Here is a 24,320-nt window from a genome sequence, read left to right on the forward strand (position 1 = left end):
TTTCCTCTGTCCTTCTCGTATTCACCATTTTTTTCTCTATTTCTTTCTCGATCTTGTTCTCTTCCCTGACCATCCATCTTTCTGTTTCGTTCTCTCTCTTTAGCAGCACGCAGTCTTTACGAGCTAAATTCTTACCACGATTAATAATTCATTTACCTGTCACAAAAATAAATACTTTTATTATATCGCTTAATCTACTTGCTTACGTACTAGAAACAACGAGTCCCGCTTAACATGGCCAGCTGTTTTAGCGGCTTTTTACGATATCTCTTTTTTGTTATACTTTCTACGTGTCTCATGCTAATTATTTCTCTTTTTTTCTCTCTTTGTTCTCTTCGTGTACTCTCGCCGACCGGTTTTCCTTTACTAAATTCTGTCGCGCGTTTCGATCAACCTTTTCGGTACGGCCCTCGTCCGCCGTGTATCATCCGATGACCGCGTACAGGCGTAGCAATTATTATCGCGATTGACTTTATCGACGCTCGTACCGAACAGGTTCAACGTGTCGATTCGTGTGTCTTATTATCGTTAAAAATCGTACTCAGCGTTTACTGCTACCCGTTTTTATTTGCCACGCTGGGAAGAACACCTTGCGACGAATACGTGACCTATCTCCGCTCGCTACATTGTCTCGTCTTGCAAACTAAAAAAATCTACCGGTAATTCGCAATCTCGTCGAAATCGACGAATAAAATCTACGATCGTTTTATATCTAATACGAATTAAGTTTGAGATTTCTCGCGGCTCTGGGGAATTAGGAATGCTCGCTCTCACAAGAAACAATGGTGGTATCAAAAATGAAACGAAACGAGGGATAGTTTTTGTGGTATTCTCGGCAATGATAACACGCGAATAAAAAGAAACGCCTCGTTTGCATTTAAAAACAGCGTGAATCTCTACGGGAACGGATAGTCTAATACATAAAATGTAAATGTAAAAGCTATGCCTCGACGTAACGAGCAATAGCCTCGTAAAAAAATATGGTCGTCGTAGAAAACTAGACTACGTCGTTATCGTAAGTCGTTAAGAATCCATATGTTACCGTGCATGCGTGTTTTTCAATATAAAATATCAGCTAAAGTGAAGATGTCTCTCTTTCTTCCATTTCTTCTTCGTCAAAATACATTTGTTGTTTAAGTAAAGAACATGAAGGTAAAACAAATATAAGTTAAGCTCAATTATTTCCACACAAATGTCTGTGTTTCTTCCTTTTTTTTTTATACCTTTCCTATAGAACTATAATATATGTATTTTTTGGCACGAATAATGCCGAATGCCACGTACAATTTACGTCAAGTCTCAATGGCACAGTTGCTTCTTTCCTCATTTTATTATTTTTGCTTTCTCTAAATTTGCATATTTGTTCATCGTTTGTAGCGCGCGTTCTTTAAAAAGTGAACTGTCGGACACAGTTCGCAACAAGTTCCGATCATAACTACTAACGATCATATGGTATATTATCTGTTTTTTGTTTTTTTTTTTCGTTTAACGCTTTTCTTATTCATCTCTCATCTAATCCTTCCTTACCTAGCGAAACGCACACTGGACAACTAGAACTACGAATATCGAAAGTACAATCTCTTCTATTCTTAGGACCATTTCGTGATCTTCGGTTTGAAAGGGTTCTTTAACGCGACCATGTTACAGAAAAAAAAAGTGTGTAGGTTGGAACAAAAGTTCGTAGCGTTTTTCCACAGCGACGTGATGAACGCGTGAAATGTCACCATTTCAAAATGAAGCACGTGTTACACGTTCTCTAACGTTTCGCCGCATTCTGACATTTTAACCAGCAAACTGCGTTCAGCCTTTATACACGTCAATCCAAAACTTTATTTCTCTGCGGTTGACGCGTATACTCGTCATGTAAACTAAAAAATTACCATTTACTGTAAAAATTCAAAATCTTAGTAAAAAGTAACATAAATGACATTTAGCGGTACGTTTCCTTTATACCTTTAGTAAAACTGTTGTGTATTTTATAAAAAAACAGTTTGATTATTTGATTATTCTCCGTGTTATACTTCGTATAATGTACTGCTCTTTATAAATTTAGTTGATTATTTTCTCCGATGTATCCCCATCTCTGTACTTCACTGCGTATATCGGCTATTCCCCGAATTATTTTGTTTTTTGACAATTTACAATTTTTTGATAATAATACGCTTTTCAACGATGAATTGTGAATCTTTTATCGAATAAAAATGTAATCCTCCCCCGTTTCGTTCTACCTTTTTAGTAAAATTTGTATAAGCTTTTGCCCTGCGTTCGACGTGTATCGTCATTGTCTGTATGAAACTTTTGAAACTAAATTCCGCTGTCAACTGGTTAACGCGTCTTTCTCTGCAAATTTGAGCGTGTTTACGTTAAAAGTAAAGACGAAGGAAAGTAAGGTGCATTTTCGTCATTCGACGCTCTGCTAATATAAATGGGAAGAAACGTCGTACAAACAGTAAAAAAGATATGTATCGTTTATAGAGACGCTGCTGTAGCTGAGAATATCGTTTCGAAGTGGCTAGATCGGTTCAGAAGTGGAAAATCTGATCGACGTTCCGGCAGATCTACGGTATTATATGCTCGACAATGACCAAATCGTAACGCTAATTGAAAATACGTGACGCGACACGTCGCATGGTATACAGGGTGCAGCAAATGTGTTTCCACCATAAGCTTCCAACGCAAAAATTATATACGATCATCGCCATGTCTTTTGCCCGATAGAAATTGACAGTCACACAGTGTATCGTGTACAAGAACATTGACAGTAGGTAGCTGTCTGCAGCGAAATCTATTGTATAACGCCAGTCATCAATCGATTGTACGCGTACTAGATTGATTTTCAAATGTATTTTCCTCGAAAACGAAGCCTCTAACGTAATTTTGTTATTCCTGATTTTCGCTTCATTTTCAACCGTATACTATCCTCTCTGATCTTGTTTGTACCAATCTGAATTTTGCCCCACTCTGTATACGTTATTGAATAAATTTACGTAGAAAAGAATTCGATACATCCAAACATCGTCTTTGAATTTCACCTGATAAACGCTACGAATTTCACTTAATAACAGACGCTTTTGTTCCAACCGGATCATACATCATTCGTTTTCCTTCGAGGCGTTTCGACATCGGAAATTCGAGATTCGGCGAGTCTATCTCTCGGTCGAAATCCTCGTAATAACCTTGAGGAAATTCCCCTGGTCCAGGAGATAAGGTACAACGTTGAGCGATATATTCCTAAATCAACAGAAACTCTTTAGGTCCATGGCATGTATCGTGGTCGCGCCGAGTGTCAGAAGGCCGTGTCCAAAGCAGCCATACTCGTTGAAATATCGGGATCGGCGCGACACGCTTCTAAGAATTCCGACAGCGTCACCACTCCATCTTTGTTCCCATCCATCTTCTGCAACAATCGTAAATATTCATGTTCTTTCTCAATTCTCTGCGGCTGGATAGAATGCGACGAATGGATCGCTCTAGTTTTACGGAATCTAAATCCTTGTACGAACAGAATCCATTTGTTTAACCCGATAACACGTTGATTGTCAACGCGAATTTGAAATACGTTGGTGTGAAAAGAATTCCGTGAACTTCTCTTCGTGTTATGCACGAGTCTGTTAAGTATCACCTCGCCATGAGAAGTATTGCATTTCTCGTCGACTTGAGGAAAAATATCGAATAAAGCATAATCGTTCCTTGTGGAAAATCAGTTCTGTTTGATTTCTGACGCAGGCTACTAATTTTCAGTGGAGGTATAAAGTAAATCATTCTTATCGTTCTTATCGAGAAAATACCAAGTATACTTAAAATGAAGGAAGACGAAAGAAATACGAATATTAATATTCGTTTTTTAGTAATGTCTCATCGAAAAAAGACAAAATACTATAATCTATCATAGATATGTTATCATGCAAAAAAGGTCTATGATTCACGATATATGTATACAGGGTGGTTGGTAACTGGTGGTACAAGTGGAAAGGGGGTGATTCTACGCGGAAAAAGAAGTCGAAAATATAGAATAAAATTTGTTTTTTAATTTTTTCTTTTTTTTTTAAATTTTTCCATCGAGACAACGATCTACGGCGAGATCCGTTATAACGTACCCCACGCGTACCGAGCAAAAATTCAAAGTCGATTTTCTCGAAAAAAAACCTCAAACGAAAAATTTTTATTGTATATTTTCGACTTCTTTTTTCGCGTAGAATCACCCTCTTTCCGCTTGTACCGCCAGTTACCAACCACCCTGTATTTATCTATTGTAATACGAAGAGAAGTTCGGGAAACTTTTTCATTTTACTATATTTTGTCCTGGAAGCTCAAATATACTGAAATATATTATACCACGACATTTAATTTTTACAAAACATTATACTGCCTTTGAATACTCCTCATTTTTTGACAATGTTATCCATGAAATTTATTTTATTCTAATTATTCTAAAATACTTACCATAACCGATGACCACCGGGCAGTTAACGTGTTAGAGATCGAAGTTACGTTAACGTAACATTTTATTTGTAATTTTTTTCTCATGAGTTTACATTATTGAATTCTATCAAATTTATATCGTAACTATAAAAAGGAAATTTAAGAATCTGTGTAACATTTTCCTCGTTATTACTTCATGCTCCATCCAGATCCTACAATTTTATGAAATTTGGAGAGAGCAGGTAATTTTGTATCACGTGAGAGCGATAATTCATAAGAAACTTTATTATCGGTATGTTTCAGTTTTTAATGCGCTGAAAATATCTGTTATTTTATGAAACTCTTAAAGTCAATGGTATTTTGTAAAATTTCCAAGTTTCCTTTAACCCTTACAAATTTGGTAATTAATGATGTTAAACGTCCGAACTAGAGAACGTAAACTTTTGCGTAAGTGGTTAATGCTTTGACTGAATGTAAAGTTCAAACTACGTTGAAACGTTACACACCATGCTGAAAACGTCGGTGCTCATTAGTATTCTAGGAGAAATGGTTGAAGACAAAAGGATGGTATCTGCAAAGCTCGTGTGTAATTCGAGAACCGTGTTTCGCAAACTGCAGAAATCGAATGCCACGGATACTAGCTTATTGCTAATCGATAGTACGCTGTGTTTATACAGAATTTCCCCTGGATAATGGAAAGTGACAATTATAATAATCACGCGTCTCATATATGTAGCGCGTAAGTCTTACAAAATTAAAATTAAAATATCCTTCAAACTTTGATTGTAATATATCGAATAATATTATATAATAATATTAATATAACAATAATAATATAAAATTTCAATAAATTGAATTGACCTGTATATGTATAAGTATCATTTTTGATACGATTAAAAACTAAATAATTTTATTAAATTATTAAAAATCTTATCCAAATATAGTCGAGTTCATTGATTTTGGTATTTTGAATAAATAGCAATAATAATAATTTATTTCATTTTGACGTGGATTTTCTTAACGAAAAGCTCGACTCGCTTACGATTTTTTTAATCACACACTTTCTCGTCCGATTTTCTCATTCGTCCTTCCTTTATTCTTATGTTATCCTTAACCCAGTTACTACATACTAAGAGTTACAGAGCACGCCAGAAGTTCTTCCTATTCTAAAACTATTATTTCCGTCAGCAGCCCCTATTGCTAACCGTCTGCTTATTGCACCTTTTAATCTTGGGTATTTCTTCCACCATTTCTTTCTTCGTCTCCTTCTATCCTTATTCCTTTCTGCTCCTATCTTTCATCTGTCAGAATCTTTTCTACACTCGTGTTGTATTCTTTCTACTTCGGTGCAGTCTACCACCAGATGTTTTAACGTCCCAATATCCTTCTTGCAGATTTTACACATTCTTTCTTGTTCCGACCTTCGATATTTGTTCTCCTCTTCTACGTTTCCACATGTCACTTTAACTGTGATGCTTTGGTTTCCTCCTTCTCTGTTTTCTTTAAATAGCGAGCTGGCATTTTGACATCTTTCACACGCTTATACAGAATAAATATTATGTACATCGAGTGAAAATTAATACGGAATATTTTAGTTTTCAATGATATAGATTTACTTTAGAAAACTAGAAGGAGAAATTTAATAACAAGCTTACTTTGGACGTTGCTATTAATCATGGTTCTAAGCTAACACTTCATTAAACTTGGTAGATATTGTGTTGTGTTGCAGTCAGTATCAGTTTTCCCAAGTAAAGTTTTCTTCTAATGACACGCGAAAGCTCCAACGACACGTTATTTAATAACTGTTGTTATTTAACGACTGGTGTTGTTTAATAATTTTAAGTAAAAAGAGGATATCGTTAAATTGGCAGTTTTAAAAGAAGGTCGTCGAATTATGTATATTGATAACGTATGAATATTATTAGTAATGTGTATTTTATTTCATGTGCTTTATTGGCGAGGTAAATCGAGAAATAAAAATTTACATTCATCAATTTGTGTATTGGAATTCGTATATTGCATTTTATCGTGCATCATTCAATAACGTAATGGACGCCGTCACATTTATCGAAACGTAGGTTCTTCAAACATAAATTCAATATTTATATTATGTGATGTGATACTCTTTAATCAAACATGTTTTTAGATTTCATTAATTAGAAACGTATAGATTTTCATAATGTAATTTCTTGCGATAAATTAAGAAGCTTTTCTTACTTTAATTTACTGTTTCGTTCGTACAAGATTTAATAATTCTGCGAACAAATAATAATGATATTGTTAATAAGAGAAGAAATAATTTTGAAAATGGTTACCGCGCTTGAACGAATATTTTGGATGTAATTCATTTTGAAGCATTCGCTAAATTTCGAACACAATCAAATAGCAAAACAGATAATATTCACCTTTATTTTAACATTGTAATTTTATGTTCGTGTTATTAATCCTACGGTGCGGCATTCTGACATCCAAACTCTAATATTGTGACAACAGTGAATTGGCGTTTTCAAGATCTTTCACTATATTTGACAAAATCATGCCCTTAATGGTTAAAAATAGACTCAACTCTCTCATATATCACATATCACTTTAGGTGAAATCAATAATCTACGATTATTTAAAATCTCGAAGTCTTAAAATCTTGAAAATATCTCATCGCGCTAAGTAACTGATTTAAATTTATTTGTGTACATCATTGAAGCCGCTTGACCCTGTTTTTAAACATAACATGATCCGCATGTTTGGCTGGGCGTAAAGAGCTCTCGAAAGCTCGGTAGCGGCTTTTAGAAACAATGGATCTGATTTAAACCTCGATCCTTTCTCTACGATCTATACGTTGCTCATTTTTAATTAAAAGTCTATACGGAGTAACGAACGGCGTATGGCGTGGCTCACATCAGTTACATCTGCTTTCTCACTGATTAATTAGCACCGATTGAATCTACCGCACCACGAAGCGTCATCGTCGTTTGTTGAAACCCGGAATCGTATACCGGAAGGAGGAAGAGCGCCGATGTGACAAAGGTGTCGTCGGAGTTTCAATGGGGATACGTTTGCTATTTCGTTATTAGGATTGTGAATTTGGTCTGCGTACATACGTATATACGCTTATGTATTTTCAACGAAACAATTCTTATACAATACAACTACAAACTTGTAGTATAATATCCTTTTTGCAGTTTCTTATGGAAGCACAATACCTATAAAGAAGTACAGTAATTCATTCGGACACGTTGGACAGTAAAGTGTACCGGTATTGGATACCGATGAAGAAAAGTAATCGATAGAAACGAAATATCAACCACTTTAAACTTCGTATTCTTCTTTTGTATCGTGGAGGAACAAACTTTAAATTGGCAATTCCGTGTTGCTGCCGGTTGCTTCTGTCCTCGTTCGTCGAAAATGCAAGAATACATCTGTTTTGTAGGTCATAGGAAAATCGAAAAATTAGGTGTTGATGTATAAGAATATTTACGAATATTTAAGAATAACGTCCGTATCTCATGTAGATTTAATAAAAAGTCAATAAGAGTATCGGAAATAATGCTAAGAATATGATAGCAACGAATAAATTGCTAGGATTCATATAATTTTTTCTTCTCTAGTTCCAAGCATACGACCATATACTTCTAAACTTACGTTCGTTCTTGTGTTTTTTTCTTTTTTCACGCTTAATATAAATATGTAAAAATCGATAATCTGGTTATAAAGAAAGTAAAAGATATGGATATATACTTTATCTCCTAGTTTCATTGATCTCGCGTCGAATGAAGCGTTTATATTCCTGAATTTCATAGAACTAATGAACATTTTGTCGAATGAACACGGCGAAGTTCGGTAGCTTTAGCAACAAGATTCGAAAAGTATAGACTACGAAGCGCTTAGAGAACTTTGGATATTTAGTCAGTGCACGTCAGTGCATGTTTTGCAATGCGATTTCACGTTAGAATCGTACTAGTTTCCTCGCCACTCATCCCCCGGTTCGTGTTTGTTAGTTCTCTTAGCTCTTTGTGCATATATGTGCATGCATATGTGAACGCGAAAACCGGTAGCCGTAAACAAGCCGTTTACCCTTGGATTTCGTACGAGCTTTGCCAATAAATTCGCGTTACCATTCCTCGTGGCAGAAGTTTAACATTCATGACGTTTGCGCATAAACATGATCAAGCTACAGCAAGCACTCGAGACGAAGATTGGAAATTATCAATTGATTATGCAACAAATAATTACAGTATTTTACCGTTGAATTGCTTGTTAATTCGTTTACTCTACGTACATATACAGTGGCTCACGAAAGCCACTTCGAACTGTGAACGCTTGTCGTAGAAAATTTTTATGTGTATATCGTATGTACTGTATGAAACGTTCTAAGATTTCAGCATCACTGTAATGAGAGTCGAATATTCTAATAATATCGGCAAAGCTTGAAATAATTCTGAAAGAAAACAATATTTAGTGATATTTAGTGTAAGTATACAGGGTGATTGGTAACTGGTGGTACAAGCGGAAAGGGGGTGATTCTACGTGAAAAAAGAAATCGAAAATATAGAATAAAAATTTTTCGTTTGAGGCTTTGTTTTCGAGAAAATCGATTTTGAATTTTCGTTCGGTACGCGTACGTTATAACGGATCTTACTGTAGATCGTTGTCTCGATGGAAAAATTAAAAAAAAAAAAAGAAAAAATTAAAAAACAAATATTATTCTATATTTTCGACTTCCTTTTTCGCTTAGAATCACCCCCTTTCCGTTTGTACCACCAGTTACCAACCACCCTGTATATTTTGCTTTAACTGTATGACTATAAACTTCATTTTGCAGTTCAATTTATTGCAATGCAATCTATCCAATTTATTAAAAAATGTTTAAAAAATGTTTCCATATTATTATAATGTAAATTGATATAATAGAAGATAAATAACAAGTTTAGTCTCTTTTAGTTTTTAACTTGCGATTAGGCCATTTTCATAATTACTAATACAATTATGTTACGTATTTAAAAGATTTTCGAAATATCTGGTACGTGCTTTGATACACTTACTTGTTGAATGTTACTCTTGCTAATTAGTAAAAAAAAAGTATTAGTAAAAAGAATAATTGTAATAATGCTATGATATATTTATCTTTTCTTTTCGTAAGATATTTAGTTGAAATTGAGGACATCTCAAGACGAAGGATAACAGGAACTCCTTTCTGATAAATCAGTGGTATGGGGTCCGCACCAAAATTGTCTCGCTGAAACGAATCGTCCTTTATTCGACGTAGAAAAAAGATAACAGAGACAAGGGTACGAGTACATCATCGCAGACATTGTCATTCGCGGCTAACAATGTGACAGTCGCTAAAAAGAAAGGCTTTTCCTTGCATCATTGAAATCGACTGGATGCTTTACGAGCACTCGTTTTCCTTCGTCAAAGTGAACGAACAAGCTTGTCAAAGCCTGTGAAAACTTTCTGTCTATTGTTACCTTCTACGATGAAAGATCATCGAGTAGCTCATCGATTTTCTAGCTGTCGCACTATACCAGCAACTCTTCAATTCGACAAATTAATTGTCAACTATATAGGTTAAGCTGTTTGATGTACTTTGTACAAAGGTAAAAATCAGAATTTCTTGTAACACGATTGTACGATGTACAGTGAAGCGTACAATGTATACTTGTAACAATTTCAAATGAACGTGTTCAAATGAGAAAATATTATACTGCTACTCGATCTATGTTCGAACATATATGTATCTGTTCTCTTTAATTTAATATTAAAGCTAACAAAGTAATTTCGACGCGAATGATGAATGTACAATAAGAAGAAAATAATTATAACTTTTCTTTTATAAAAATTTCTATATACGTAGTTCTCAGACAGTATAGCTGGTGCTTTACCAGATGGTCTATGGAACGAATATGCTTTCGATGTTCATGAAACATGGCACAAGAATAATGTTATATGGAGAAAATTACAGGAATAGTATGTACAGATGTAAGGACGTAATAGCTGACAAAATTTCATTTTATATTAAATAACTCTTAAGAAATGTTCTAAAGTACCGATTTGTGTTTTGAAACTTTGAGATTCTGTACTTCACTAACTGTAATTTAACCGCAAGCAATGTTCTTCTTTGCCGCGAAAGTTTTTTAATTTAATTTATCGCGATGTATTTTAAAATTGCTTTTTGATTTACGATATTTTAAATTGCGCTTTATACCGAGTTTTATATCGAATCGTTCTCTAGGGAAGATTTATGAATTTAACTATGTACCAAGGGTTGCACATTAAGTTTCTAATTAACGTATTGGTATAATATGTAACATACGAACACAATAATGTAACGTAATGAATTACCGTTGTGCAAACTTTAATCGAACTTTAATCAAAGTTCACGCATGAATATCTGCACGATAAGGAAATCTGCACAATAGGGAAAAATTCATACCTGAAACATTCGATCTACTTTCTCTCGCACACCCTCATGGTCCATATTCGGGTCAGAAAATTTTCCCATCAGCTCGTATACAGCTGTCACGATGTCCGTCATTTCCTCCCTTGTGATGCAACCGTCGCCATTGATGTCGTAAAGGGAAAACGTCCAGCGCAGCTTCTCGTCGATGGAACCACGAGACAGTATGCTGAGACCAGTAACGAAGTCCTGCAACATCGGAATAAAATTGGTCTTTGCTGTATTAGATACGACATCTCGTATATTGAAATTGTTCGCTGTTTCGTGCACGGACAAAATATCCATAATAGAGAACGAAGAGGAGAAACAATAAAATGATATGAAATATGAATATTGGAAATGAGCATCGTGCGTTAAATTAACGTACCAGAATATTCAGAATAGAAGTCAGTCTATAATTTAACAAATTTAACAAGTTAACAAATTTACAATTTACAAATTTAACAAATTTTAACAAATTTAAAAAGTTAAAGTATAAAGATTCACGTCATAGTTTAAATGATTTTGGTTAGGCACGATGATTATTATTATAAACGATTACAGTCATCCGTCTTTTTTTTATTATCTATGAAGGAATTTTATTTATTAAAAACAAAAGTTGTCTTCGTTATTCTTGGCTTTCATCAATTTTCATCGATATTATTGATCATTGGTACAATTTATATAATCGCGCTTCGAAAAATAAAATTTCGAAATTGTTGATATAATCAGTTGCTGCGTTACGAATATCATAGGAATTGAAACGTGATGAAATATTAACGATAGAGAATGGAAAAGGGAATAAAATACGACGAACATCGTTCGTGTGTTTAATTAATGAACGAGAAGTCGATTTAAATAGATTATCGTGGATTTAGCTTGTATACTTTAGTTAAAATTCGATTTACACCTTCATTTCGATTGGATGATACCATGCCATAGAATATAGACTGCAACTAATGGTATGTCGTTTAATTGGGAAAGCCATTGATATCTAGAGTTCTCTATCACCTAGGGAACTGTTTTATTGAAACAGCCCATTACGATGAGATTTAAAACTTGTTTTTCTATCAATGTTTGTAGATATATTACACAACGATTTATAACAGATCGATCGGCATTGTTTATTGTATTTAAGTAATTTATTTATTAAATTCAACTAGTTATATTATGTATTGCATTGTAATTATATTTAATCTTCACCCGATTTGTTTGCTCGTACGCGATCTCGACTTTGAATCATTTAATTTCAAAGTATTTGATTTTAATTTGTACAATTAATGTTGTTTCCACAGTAAAATAGACGAATTTCTCTATATTAGAGGCATGAATATTTTCGTTTTGGAACAAGAATGTAAAACATATCGAATTATTCACCGTTTTATACGCAAGTTTTGTCATTACCCGACTATACGCACTATCGTATTCCGCGTTACTGATATCGCACAAAAGATAGTGATTAAAATAATGTTTTCGAGTTCCTCTCGCTCGATACAAAAGATAGATGTAACGAGAAATCCATTAACGTAACAGACGTTGGTAGCCGCTGTATCGCTTTCGTAAAATTTCGATTTTGTTCACGCGAGAAGGAGATTAAATCGAAATCAAAGTGCACACGCGAAAAGCCCATTTAATCGCGCGATAATTGACTGTCCGACGATAACGACAGATACTACATCGTCCCACGGGTAATAAACTTTAATGCCAGTTCACCAACTTACGAACCGGAAACTCGCCACGACGTGAAAGCGTACACTGCTGCTCATAAGTACGTGGACAGCTTGCAGGATTTTTATTAACAATACGCGAATGTGTTACTAAAATATGATGCACGAATTAGCGGTAAATTGACGATGGAAAACGACATTTACAATCTTCTTATGAAATCAACAGACGCATTAACGATCATAAACATTCACACATTTTCATCGATTTATAACAATGTGGATTTTACCAAAGCGTACGAATTAATTTAGTGAAAATCAAGAGACGTTAATCACTGTTATAAAATATTGATTTGTGCATTGTTTCATTTGATTGAAAATCGATAGATTCTATGGAAACTATCTTCGCTATGAGATTCTACCAAACAATTTAAGCGGTTTCTCTGTGATGTGAATATTTTATTAGAAAACTCAAGTACATATATTGAAACTAAAGGTACTAGAGTATTCTTTTGTTTTCTTAAAGGAAGGCAAACACGGAGAAGGTTCGTTTTTGTTACGAGTTGCTCATTTGTAATTTTCTCATTAAATTTCATTCTGCCAAAAGGGTTGAAATACATTGAGCAGAAAACCAGGAAGCCAAAACGTCGTTTTGCTTGGGAAAAAACGAGCCGTGGATCGACGTTGCTTTGAGATCTACGTTTGTAACTTTGCAAATAAATTACGTTCTGTACAAAATTAAAATATATCGAGCGAAAATGAAAAATGTCAGAGAATTGTCGCGGTAAATAATACGTGGGCGTTACGCGTACAAGTAGCTCGAACCACAGGCTAACTATTTCCAATGCAGACGCAATAATTATTATGGAAATTCTAACAGAAGTTTGAATGGCGATAGAAGATGGAGGAGCTGGCTCGTAGTAGCTTTCGTCTCTGTTCCATTGTACCACTCGTTCACGCTTGACTTTACGCCGGAAGAGAATGATTGCAGCGACACTGTGTCTCCGTTTCCGTACGCTCTACATATGCGAAAGCGCAATTTCGACTACACTCACCAAGAAAAGTGGGCATTGACGTTGCATGGCGTTTTAAAATAGACCAAGCGTTTCGTGCTTTCAGCGAAGTTTAAATTATCACAAAAAAGGGCTCCATTAAAGATCAAAAGTGTGAGATCGTTTAACGTGACACTGTAAATATTTCTAGTTAGTAGACAATATTTGTTCTGCGTGGAGAATTAATTTCTCGAAAATTCTGCCGGTATTCTATGATTCCGAAGTTATTTTCATTATAATTTTTGTCTCGTTATTACTTTCGATACTTTAAAACGAGCTTACGGATATATTAGTTTAATTAAAACGTTCGATATTTATGTATAATTTTAAATACATATTTATGTGTCTTCATTCGCAAGGAAGTATAACATGATTTGATAATTTGTACATGCATTTACGCATTCATTAATCGTACATCATTTCTACCTGTGTCTTTAAAAATTAATTTTAAATTAATAACTTACTTTGCCCCTAAACATACGAAGAATTCCGCGGTTCTTTTATCCAGGAGAATCTTTTAATTTTGAACGAATTTCCTCCTTTCAATGAATTACCTTTGCAAAACGGCTTAAAGAGACAAGCACAAGCGCATAAATACTGTGATTAAAGAGACCAAAATGGTTTTCCCTTAATTTTAAAGGATACCATATCACAGAACGAACAGTACGTTGTTAGTAACTTCTTTATACATTAAAGAGATGTATTCGTCGGCGCTGTTAGCGTGGTTCATTTCGAACTGCATAGAGAGCAAAGAGCACTAACGGGTTCGAGAGATGAAACGAGGAAAGCGAAAGATGAGAACAGGAAGCGGATTTTTTGCAAAATTGAGAGAAAAGTTTCATAAAGAGGAATTACGCAGTCGGTTCAAATTTTATCATATACCGAGAAATTCGCGTTTCGCGTTGAAGTTCGCGTTTAAGGCCTCGAATTTATTTTCCTTATGAGTATAAGAACAGCATTATATTTACGGACAGTATTTTGTTAAAAATAAATGAGAAACTAGAAATGGGAAAGGAATATGAAAATCAACAAGATGAAGCAAAAGATTCTAATTATCACGTATCTCACGATGGAATATTACGATAGTGGAATTTTTTTAACGATGTATAAAATAGATTTTGAAATAACTTTAATGTGTATCTAAAATGATTTATGAATAACCCGCGAATGAAATTTATCTAGTGATTTTGTAGTCGATATGGTTGAAATTCAATATTTCAAGTTGTTAAAGGAAGAAAAACACTATGGAGTTTAATTATATATTCGAAGCATTTGCTGTCTATTAATCATGAAATTTCGTTCTATGCTTCCGACTTATTATTTTTACATAGAATTATCCTCTTCTCGGTTGTATTAGTAACAATAATCCGTGTAAAATGAATATTACACATTGAATGTAAAATGTACAGTGGAAAAGTATCACGTTTCTGAGTGAATCCATAGAACACCGGGAAAGAAGCGTGTCTTGGGAAGTGCAGTTTGTTATAAGTTGTTATTTCAATTGGTTCGAGGGATATGACTTCAAAGTGCAACATTTAAACTGCAAAAGATACTGAATGGCAATCGAATTTCCGGAAAGGTGGTGACCTACTTTTTCTTTGAAAATACGCACGCCAGTCTGGCGATAGTGAAAAGGGAGAACGCTGAATCAGCGTTTATCATTGAACAGAATGCAGGTGTCAAAGCTTGGAGTAGGTCAGTGAAGACCAACGAACGAAGGGTACAATTGTCGTGAGAGAGAAGAGAACGTGAAATGCTTAAAATTATGCTATCTCTTTGGATAGCAATACATTTTAGTGACCGAAAAATATACCAAAAAATATCGTAAAAATGTAAATAACAAGAATGCTACGTTATAAGAATTATGCAAATATTTCCCAGATAATGATATTTATAATATAATGATTTTTTAAATAAATATCAGTATTATATAGCACTGCTATTAATCTCTATACTTTTATAAGCCATGATTCTAAATATATCAAGAATTTGTTCAATCTGATTTCTACATGTATAATCATTAATCCTATCTAAAGTGTTGTTTCTATTAGGTGTTACAAAGATCGAAATGAATCAGTAGCAACGATACTTAATCTTAGTTACGTACAAAGTTTAAATTTTCATGGACCTTTCGAGCCGCTTTTCTATCCTTATTTTGCACTTTGTATCGCGCTTTTCTTTGGAAACAAGGCTTTTTACGTGTTTCTAATAAATCTTCATTTGCGTTGATCAAATTGTCTGTTCCACGTTTACACGACGCAATAGTTTAATACAAATTAGTACAAAGGAAAATAATCGAAACTTCTAAATTTAGTTATAATTTGAATAGTTTACAAAAAAAGTGTAGATATAATATCGTATAGGTATAAAAAAAAGTATATAGATACTACCTATCATCTGCACGATATCAGCGCAAGGGATAATAAAGTTTCAAATAACGAAGTTACGAAGTATAATAAAGAAAAATACATGAAAAACGTGCTTCATAATACGTTGTTACTCGGTTTGCGACTGCTATTCGGTCGTATTCTAGCCACGGGAACGCTTTCATTGAAGTTTTGATTATTACCAAGAGACACGTTATATTGTCTTCTACATGTCGTCGACAACTTTATGATGCGAGTAAACGTAAAAAGCCAGGCAGCCTCTGCCTCGCTTATGAATAAATTGCCTTCGTGCACCAAGACAAACGAAGTAATTTGTCGTGTACTTTATTCGATGTCGCGCATACAACGTGCTCAACTTTGTAATAATGGCTTCGACATCTTCCAGTACGAAGTAATTGAAAACTGTAAAAAGAATTAATAATAACGCCCTACAACACGAGTCACGCCGCGTACACGCCACGGCCAAAAGCACTTTGGAGTTCATGCTCATGGGACAAATTGGATTAGCACACGCTTCAATTATGGCAAATTGAGTTACGACGGCGTTTTTTCATTCGAAAGCAATCGATGGAGAGCGTTTCGTGCGTTGCACGAAACAGTTAAAGATACTCGATGTTCGAGTTACGGGCATTTTGCCGGATCGGAAGCAGACAGTTGTAACGTTGTTTGTTTCCGCGTGTTAACCCTTTAACGTACAATTTTTTCCGATCTAACCGGTCAAATGTGCACAATTTTGTTTCAGCGGAATTGTTCCATGGTTATAAACTAATATATTCTTTTGTATTGTTAATGCTATATTTTACGTTTTTTTTTTATATAAGATTAATACTATAAGGTCGAGATGACCCAGTTCGATTATACGATAATATCTTGTAGTGATAAAAGTAAAACATTGACCTATTTGATAATGTCCCTGTAGATATACTATAACAGCATCGTTGAACGAAACTTTTAATGGTCAATGGTTAGGAAAAGGTGAACCTGCGACATGCTTCCCGCGATTACTCGACCTATGGCCTTTAGATTTTTGTTCTATGGGGTCGTATGAAACTGAAGATGCGTTTATATGGAAAATCTAATATACATAAGCTGTTGAAGATGACCAACGAAGTTGTTGTTAATATAGAAGAATGTGAAAATTAGTAATTAACGTGCAGAGTACTAATGATTTTGGAGGTCATCTTATAATAAAAATTTCAACCTCGAAAAATTATGAGAGAAAAAGAGGGAGAGAGAGAGAGAGAGATTATAGGTGACATAATTAATTTACTAAAAAATTCACTATGGCATACATTTTAATTCATATTTCATTTATGTTATACGCTTATTTCAATTCATCAAATTCAATAATTGCGAAAGTATAATTACCTTTGAGATTCACTGTATATTCTATTATTTTTACAAACCTTTATCTTGCTCTTTTTAATTTTCGCATTCTTAATAAGAACGTGTTTGCCAACTTTGTTTTTGCGTAAAGTGAGCTTAATAGCGAACATTAATTTCCAATTTGAACAAGGCTGTATAGTGAACGTGTAGGCAAATAAGCCTGTAGCGTAAGTAAGCATTATAACGCCGAAGTAGGAATGCCTTGGTCACAAATATAGGAGATACATTCGCAACAGTCCTAATCGCAAACAGCGATGCTCGCCGGAATAAATAGCGATTGTTGATTTAGGTCTTCGTGATTATGCCGCCAGCGATTTAACGTTGAACACGATTTCGATTGAGCTTAAAGGACAAAACGCATTGAGTGGTACATTGTGAATTTAGTCATGAACGTCTATGCAATGGATGATTATTTAACGAAAATTGAATTTATCGATCAATTGAAAGACTCATTCTACTTGACCAGTACATAAAGTATGTATCTCATTTGATTAGTATTTACATCCAGTTCTAAAACTTTTTTTAAACGATTATCGAGATAAAATGTATTTTATCACAAATATCAAATTTTTTATTTTTACATATTAACAAAAAATAACTTTAAATTTGCTCAGTTTATTTACACATTTCGAGAAATAATTAAAAATTTCGAAACATTACATTATCTCGAGTATCTATGTTAAAAACATACTTAGTTACTATACATTGAGGCTTTCTAAAACAATACGATTGAGCTAAAAATCGGTGAACTCATTTTTGTCGTCTCGAGGAAAACGACCGGTGTAGAAGCAAAATGTGCCATCGAGTCGAAGATGGAGGAGTCATGTCGTGCTGAGATAAAAATTTCTCTACAAAAAGTATCGTACCGTAAAGCAGTAGCGGTGATCTGCACGCGTTCGCAGATTTTAGGGTGAGCTCGTAATGCGATTCGGCTCGATAAGGACGTGTATTACCCGAAAGTGTTACTGGACCAATAGCCGTTCCAGTTCAAGATAATGTATGTCGTAGGATAAAGCTGTCTTCCCCTGGTCAATTTTAGAAACTGTGAAAGAAAGCTGGGAACGATTCTTTGAAACGACCTGGTGAAGCATTTATATTCTGTTCTTTCACACGCGAAATTTTACAACGTAAAACTTTTCTAATGTCGATGTATTATTAACGTTTGAATCTTCTTTCGTTGGTGAAACGTGTGACAAGAAGGAGAAAAATGTTATTTCTTTCATATGATCTCGATGTATTTGATTGAAAATTATAGTAAATTCTCAGACGCGATGTTAATTTTATTTGTCCTAAAACAAGAAGCTAACATTCTATTATGTTGAAAAGTTATTCCATAATTTTGGAAGGATATTCCATAATTTTGGAAGGATATTCCATAATTTTGGAAAGTTATTTCATAGGACATTCTGATAAATTTGTTCGATCTATTAACCGTAGAAAGTTTCCAGGACGTAAAATGTCGACTCAGGTTTTACTTCTCTAAAATTGAAACATTCTACTTTTAAAGAGGAAACTATGTTTCGAGAAATTTTAATACCATCGAGCAAAGTATTGGAGTTTGCATTTCACCTTTGCAGACAAATGCACAGCAGTACGTATTAAGAGAAGAGATTTCCGATTAATTTTTTCGAAATTCATAATTCTTTATCTAGAATTTCATCTTAATTATCGAATTTCAGTTAAATTTTAGTCAAATTTCTGTTAAAGAAGATGTGTCAGCTGATATTCTTGGATATTTTACTAATATATTACCATCTCATAAATACCAGTATAAACATATATTGTTCAATTAAATTACCTAATTAAGCGAGAAAAGTAGAATTGTTAATAACGTCAATTATTAATATTAATAAAAAAAGGAAAAACGAAAGAAAATATTATTATATAATACAGAGCTGTATGTAATCGAACCTCGTATGGTCAAGACATACCGCAACGAGAACACAATCCATTTTCGATTGTTCGCCATTGTCAGAGCAGCAAAAAGGGCGGACGCTCGAAAGTTGACTTATATTGTTCTATAAACAAGCCTGTATGTACGTGGTTAAAGAGAATCTGATAAAAGGAGTTAATTAAAGGAGGTTGGACGTCAAAGGCTACTGTAGAAGCTTTATTGTGTGCCGAAGAAAACGAAAAGAACAGACGGGAGAAAATGTTTGCTACGTAAAAAGCTACTGCAATGTGTGAGCTTCGGGCAACCCGAGGTTTAATTACACAAGGTACATCTTCAGCCCGAAGCGTTCAGAGATAATTATGTTAGTTGGTAATTATCTTCGAACGACTTCCCCTCAGTTTTCTTATTTCTCGATTCTCGAAATAATAAACAGAAGAGGAGGAACGGCTGCACCGTCGGCAAATTAACCGCGAATCATCGATTAATTGGACTGCACCATCGATTGATTGGAAAACTTAGTTAGATCTATGGTGCTCGTTAGTGGCATCCTGCTAGTGGCAATTATCGTTAATCTCCGTCGAATATTTGTTCGAAGCACACTTGCCAATTGAACGGTGCGAATGGCTAATTGTACAAGGGCGACAATAATTCGCGTGATGAATATGGGACGTTGAAATGCTTGCTTCAGCGAGCGATGCATGAACAACGTTTAAGCATCGGTCATATGGCGCTATTATGTGTAATTTGTATCGGAGCAAAGGAAATGGAATTTTCTTTATCGCTATCATATCGATTTTTATATTTTGCATATTAATCTTTTCATTTTTAGTTCGTTCGTTAAGGTATTTGTTCTGCGAGTATAATAGCTTAATCTGACTCTACATTGTCAATTCGTTGTATGGAAACTAGGTCATTGACAATTCATGCGAAATCACAGTCACGAAGCTTTTAGTTTTACAAATATACAAAAAACAGTTCCAACTATTCGACTTAACAGACGAATGTATAATGCAATAGAAGTAGACTTTTTAAGAGCGTAGAACGGTGAAAAGATCAGGCTTGAAGATAAACGACCCAGTTTGCCGATCTAGCGTGAAAAAATATGTTTATCTACGGAGGATTATGGGTACACTTAACGATTTTAAACGATGCATGGGATTCTAATTTATAGGAGCTAGCGGAACACAAGTAGTTTTACTTCACGATTAATCGTTATAATGTTAAGTAACATCTACTTTTCAATATATCGTTATAATTATTTTTTTGTATTGTTAGTGTGCGCTGGAAATATTCTATTACGCGTTTAACATTATTGCGGTAAACGTTATTATATTACTTTATATATCGTATTTCGTTTTTGCCAATCGCGCAAATTCGTTATCGCGCAGAAATTCTTTTGTCTCGACATTGACATATTAATCGTTTTCGCTTTAAATCGTTGCTGTATATTTTAAATATTTTAGGTTCCACGCGAAATTTATAACATATTCTCTTTCTGAAATGGTAAATATTAGGTTATATCGTTATTAGTTAAGTTATTATTTAAGAGAGTTCTATTCTTTTCTCAAACATTATTACAAAATAGAAGAAGAGAAGAGACACAAGAAACATGTGTTTAAAAATACTTGTCAATGAACGTGTGCTATAAAACATTAATCTACTAAATCTTTAGTTGAAAAAAACATGTAATTTTAAGGATTCATGTCCATAAAGTACATAGCCGTATTGTAGATTCTCTCTTATTTATCAGAACATCTATGTCAGAGAAATTATAGTGTTCTACGGTCATGGTACATATAGATATCACACTAAACTACACCCTTTACTTTGACTTCAATAAATCAACGTATAACACTTGAGTCTTTTAATGTTAATCTGTATTTGTACATCCTATATTGCTGAATAAAATACATTTAAAAAATATTTCAAGTGCAAGTTTTTTTTCTAATGATAATTTAACAGTTTAAATACTGGCAACAAAGATGCGTAACAATCATTTGAGAGTATCGAAAGTTCATAATGGGCAATTCCGTTTATGCGATATCTCGTAGATAATGAGACTTTCTGTCAGTGTAATTCTGGTTTTAAATGTAGTTAACGTTGCGAATTGGTAATTTTTTTTCTACGGCTTGTAATAATTAGATCTGAAAGTGGCTCATTTTTTTCCCCTTGGAAGTAGAATTGAGTGCTTTGTTGAAAATCGATCGCCGTTAATATCCTATCCTTATTTGCACATACTTTCAACAGCTTTCCGAGTAACGACGCTGCTGATTGGATTTTAATTCAGTTTCAAAGCAAATTTTTCAGTGTTTACGATGAATCTCGATGCTTTCGTACTACAGTGTTTTTATTTCCATGTTCGATGAATTTTTAGAACAGATTTTTATGACAGATTTTAAAGACTCTCGAAACAAAATTCCTTTAGGTTTTGCGTACAAATATCGTACCTGTTTCTTTGTTAAATTTAGTTTTATCGCTTCTTATGTTCTTTTTTATTTCCATAGTTTTTCTTCTAAGTTGTTTAACAATAACCACTTTTAAAGTACACGGAGTATTGCACCTTAACCGAATATATATTTTTTAAATTTTATGTTTTAATTTATTTTATTTTAAGATTAAATAATTTAATACTTTTAATCATTTGAATTTTTAAGTAAATATTGTTTAATTTAATGGTTTAGAATTTGGATAATAGAACTGCACGAGTAAATAAAGTTAACAGTAAATAATGTAACACATACTAGAACGTGCTTACCTCAAAACTGAGAATACCGCTATGATCCTGGTCCAAGGTGTTGAAAACGTAATGTGCATACTGGCTAGTATTAGCTGGAAAAGTAAATAAAGGTAGATATTTTAATCACGTTCGTGGAATATCTGTATAGTTATACCTCACCAGGAAAAATAAATTATTGCTTATGTTAATCCTTTCAAGTGCCTTCGAAGCTATTAACGATACGTTGGAAAGTGTTTTAGATAAAGACTGAATAATTTTAAGGGAAATATATATAGGTAAATGGTGCCAACTCGACTCTATAACTTCGTCTTGTATATAAATTGCAATATAAATATAATTTACGAATAACAGATTTCACATTCATAGAATTAGAAATGACGTTGAAGAGATAAAAGTGGTAACCCATAAAAAAAGGTCACAGCCACAAGAGACAGATAAAACTGTCTTCCTTAACACATTTTCCACTAACACAAAATGTCATCACTAAACGAAAAGCTACATAATATACAAGCATAGCAAACATCGATACGGACAGTATTTTAAATCTAATATTTCTAACGCGAATAATTTACAATTTTTAGTTAATTTTTTGGACGTCACCAAAATTAACTCCGAATTTCTACTTTAAAGAAGATTCGTCGAAAAGAAAACCCTTGGCAATAATAATTTTGAGAGTCTACCGAATATACATAGAAGTACAGCCTTAATAAGCACTTGAATTTCTCAGATGGTAAATACTCAGTGACCTTTCTAAGGAAACCTTTCCAGATCGTCGAATTTAACATGGTAAATTGAAACTCTACCGGTGTGCGCTAATAACTTCTACTTGTCCAACAGAAGTTCAATTCAGAGCAGAGGTTCATACTCGAAATTATTTGACGGAGATGCTACTTTATTTCTGTTAGAAGGAACACATTTCTTTCGTTCTCTTCGAAAGAAAATCGTTATCCTATCAAACAAAATAAATCGATATTATGGAAAACTTGTAGTTACAATACATGTTCCTTGAGAAAAGTATATTTTGAATAATCTATTATTCGTAGTTTTCAATGGAAATATATGTATAGAATTTAAAGAAACGAGGATAGCAGTTTGATACTTTATGAAACAACTGAATGTTGGTAAATTTACATTTATTATATGTATATTCGTAGCATGTTCATTCAAAGTCGCTAAAATAACCAAAATAATTATGTAAAGATGAGATAAAACTTGAATGAAAATTAGATACGTATTCAATACGACTCCAAATTAGGAAAAATTATGAAAAATCATTAAAAAATGTCATTTGTTATGTATGACTTTGTTAATTACATTTTTAAAAAATAATTAAAAGAATTACATAACAGTTTAATAAAATGTATAATTCCAAAAATTGAACGACGATATTTTACATGTCTTTCGTTATAGGAGACTTTTCGTAGAGAAGTGTCAAGGTTAAGGAATGTCAGTCTCGTCTTTACTTAAGCAGAAATCTCGGAGGTGCTGCTTCAATTGAAAGGATTCGTCTAGAAATTAGTACTCAACTCCTTCCAGCGAATTATCACAGTGGGACTCTTGTGCTAGCACGAGCACCAGCGTAAAGCAGATTAACTCGTTAAAGTTGTCAAGCTTGTACGAATTAGGCTTCTAGAGAAAGACAGATATGCTATTACTTGATGGCAAGACAAAAATCAAAAATTAGTTTTGTGTTCCGAATGTCACCCTATCACAAACTATAAAGAGATTAATACTAATTAATTTAATATCTAATTTCAACATTTTTAAGCTTTCCGCTAAATATAAAAACTTTGAGTCCTTTAAGAACATAATATTTAGTAGAATTTGCACATTTGTTGATTTCAAAGTAAAGAAGTATGTACACATAAATAGAATGTATTTCGTGCGAAATAACTTACAACAATTGCAATTAAAAACAAAATCGCCTTTTTTTGTATTTGCGCATTGGAAGCTATTTATTATGATAAATAGATTTTTTCTAAATATTTATAAATTTCCTTATATTCCGCAAACTGTCCTCTTTTTTAAATACATGTATTGACCTTTGTTTTCGAGAATATTATAATTATTTTTATTCTGTTTTTATCTCTGACTGTTCGTGTTTATAGCCAATTAAAATCGTATGTACATATCTATAGGATGGTTTCAATTCCTATATATAACAGGAATTGAAACCATCAAAGTGACGATATTGCTCGTATAAATGTATATATGTATGTACCAAGTCTATACAAACATGCGATATTAAATTGGAAACAGTTATTGAACTAGATTTCTCTAAGTTATGAAACTTATCAAATTTATGCGTTTGTTGTTGCTAAATGATTCTGATAATTTTTTTTATC

At 33.6% G+C, this 24,320-nt stretch overlaps 1 protein-coding gene across 1 annotated transcript in view; it reads right to left on the reverse strand.

The window, feature by feature from the left end:
* Positions 1-1,209: 1,209 nt before the first annotated feature.
* Positions 1,210-24,320, reverse strand: part of LOC117208562 — a 39,938-nt gene continuing 16,827 nt past the window's right edge. The window contains exons 5-7 of the mRNA XM_033449784.1: positions 21,994-22,067; positions 10,853-11,065; positions 1,210-3,397 (exon numbers count right to left, since the gene is read on the reverse strand). Coding sequence (XP_033305675.1) covers positions 3,287-3,397; positions 10,853-11,065; positions 21,994-22,067 — 398 coding nt within the window. The 3' untranslated portion in view covers positions 1,210-3,286. The remainder of the gene's footprint in view (positions 3,398-10,852; positions 11,066-21,993; positions 22,068-24,320) is intronic.

The sequence above is a fragment of the Bombus bifarius genome, unplaced genomic scaffold, assembly GCF_011952205.1.
Source record: "Bombus bifarius isolate JDL3187 unplaced genomic scaffold, Bbif_JDL3187 scf7180000008140, whole genome shotgun sequence".
In the NCBI taxonomy this organism is placed as follows: Eukaryota; Metazoa; Arthropoda; class Insecta; order Hymenoptera; family Apidae; genus Bombus; species Bombus bifarius.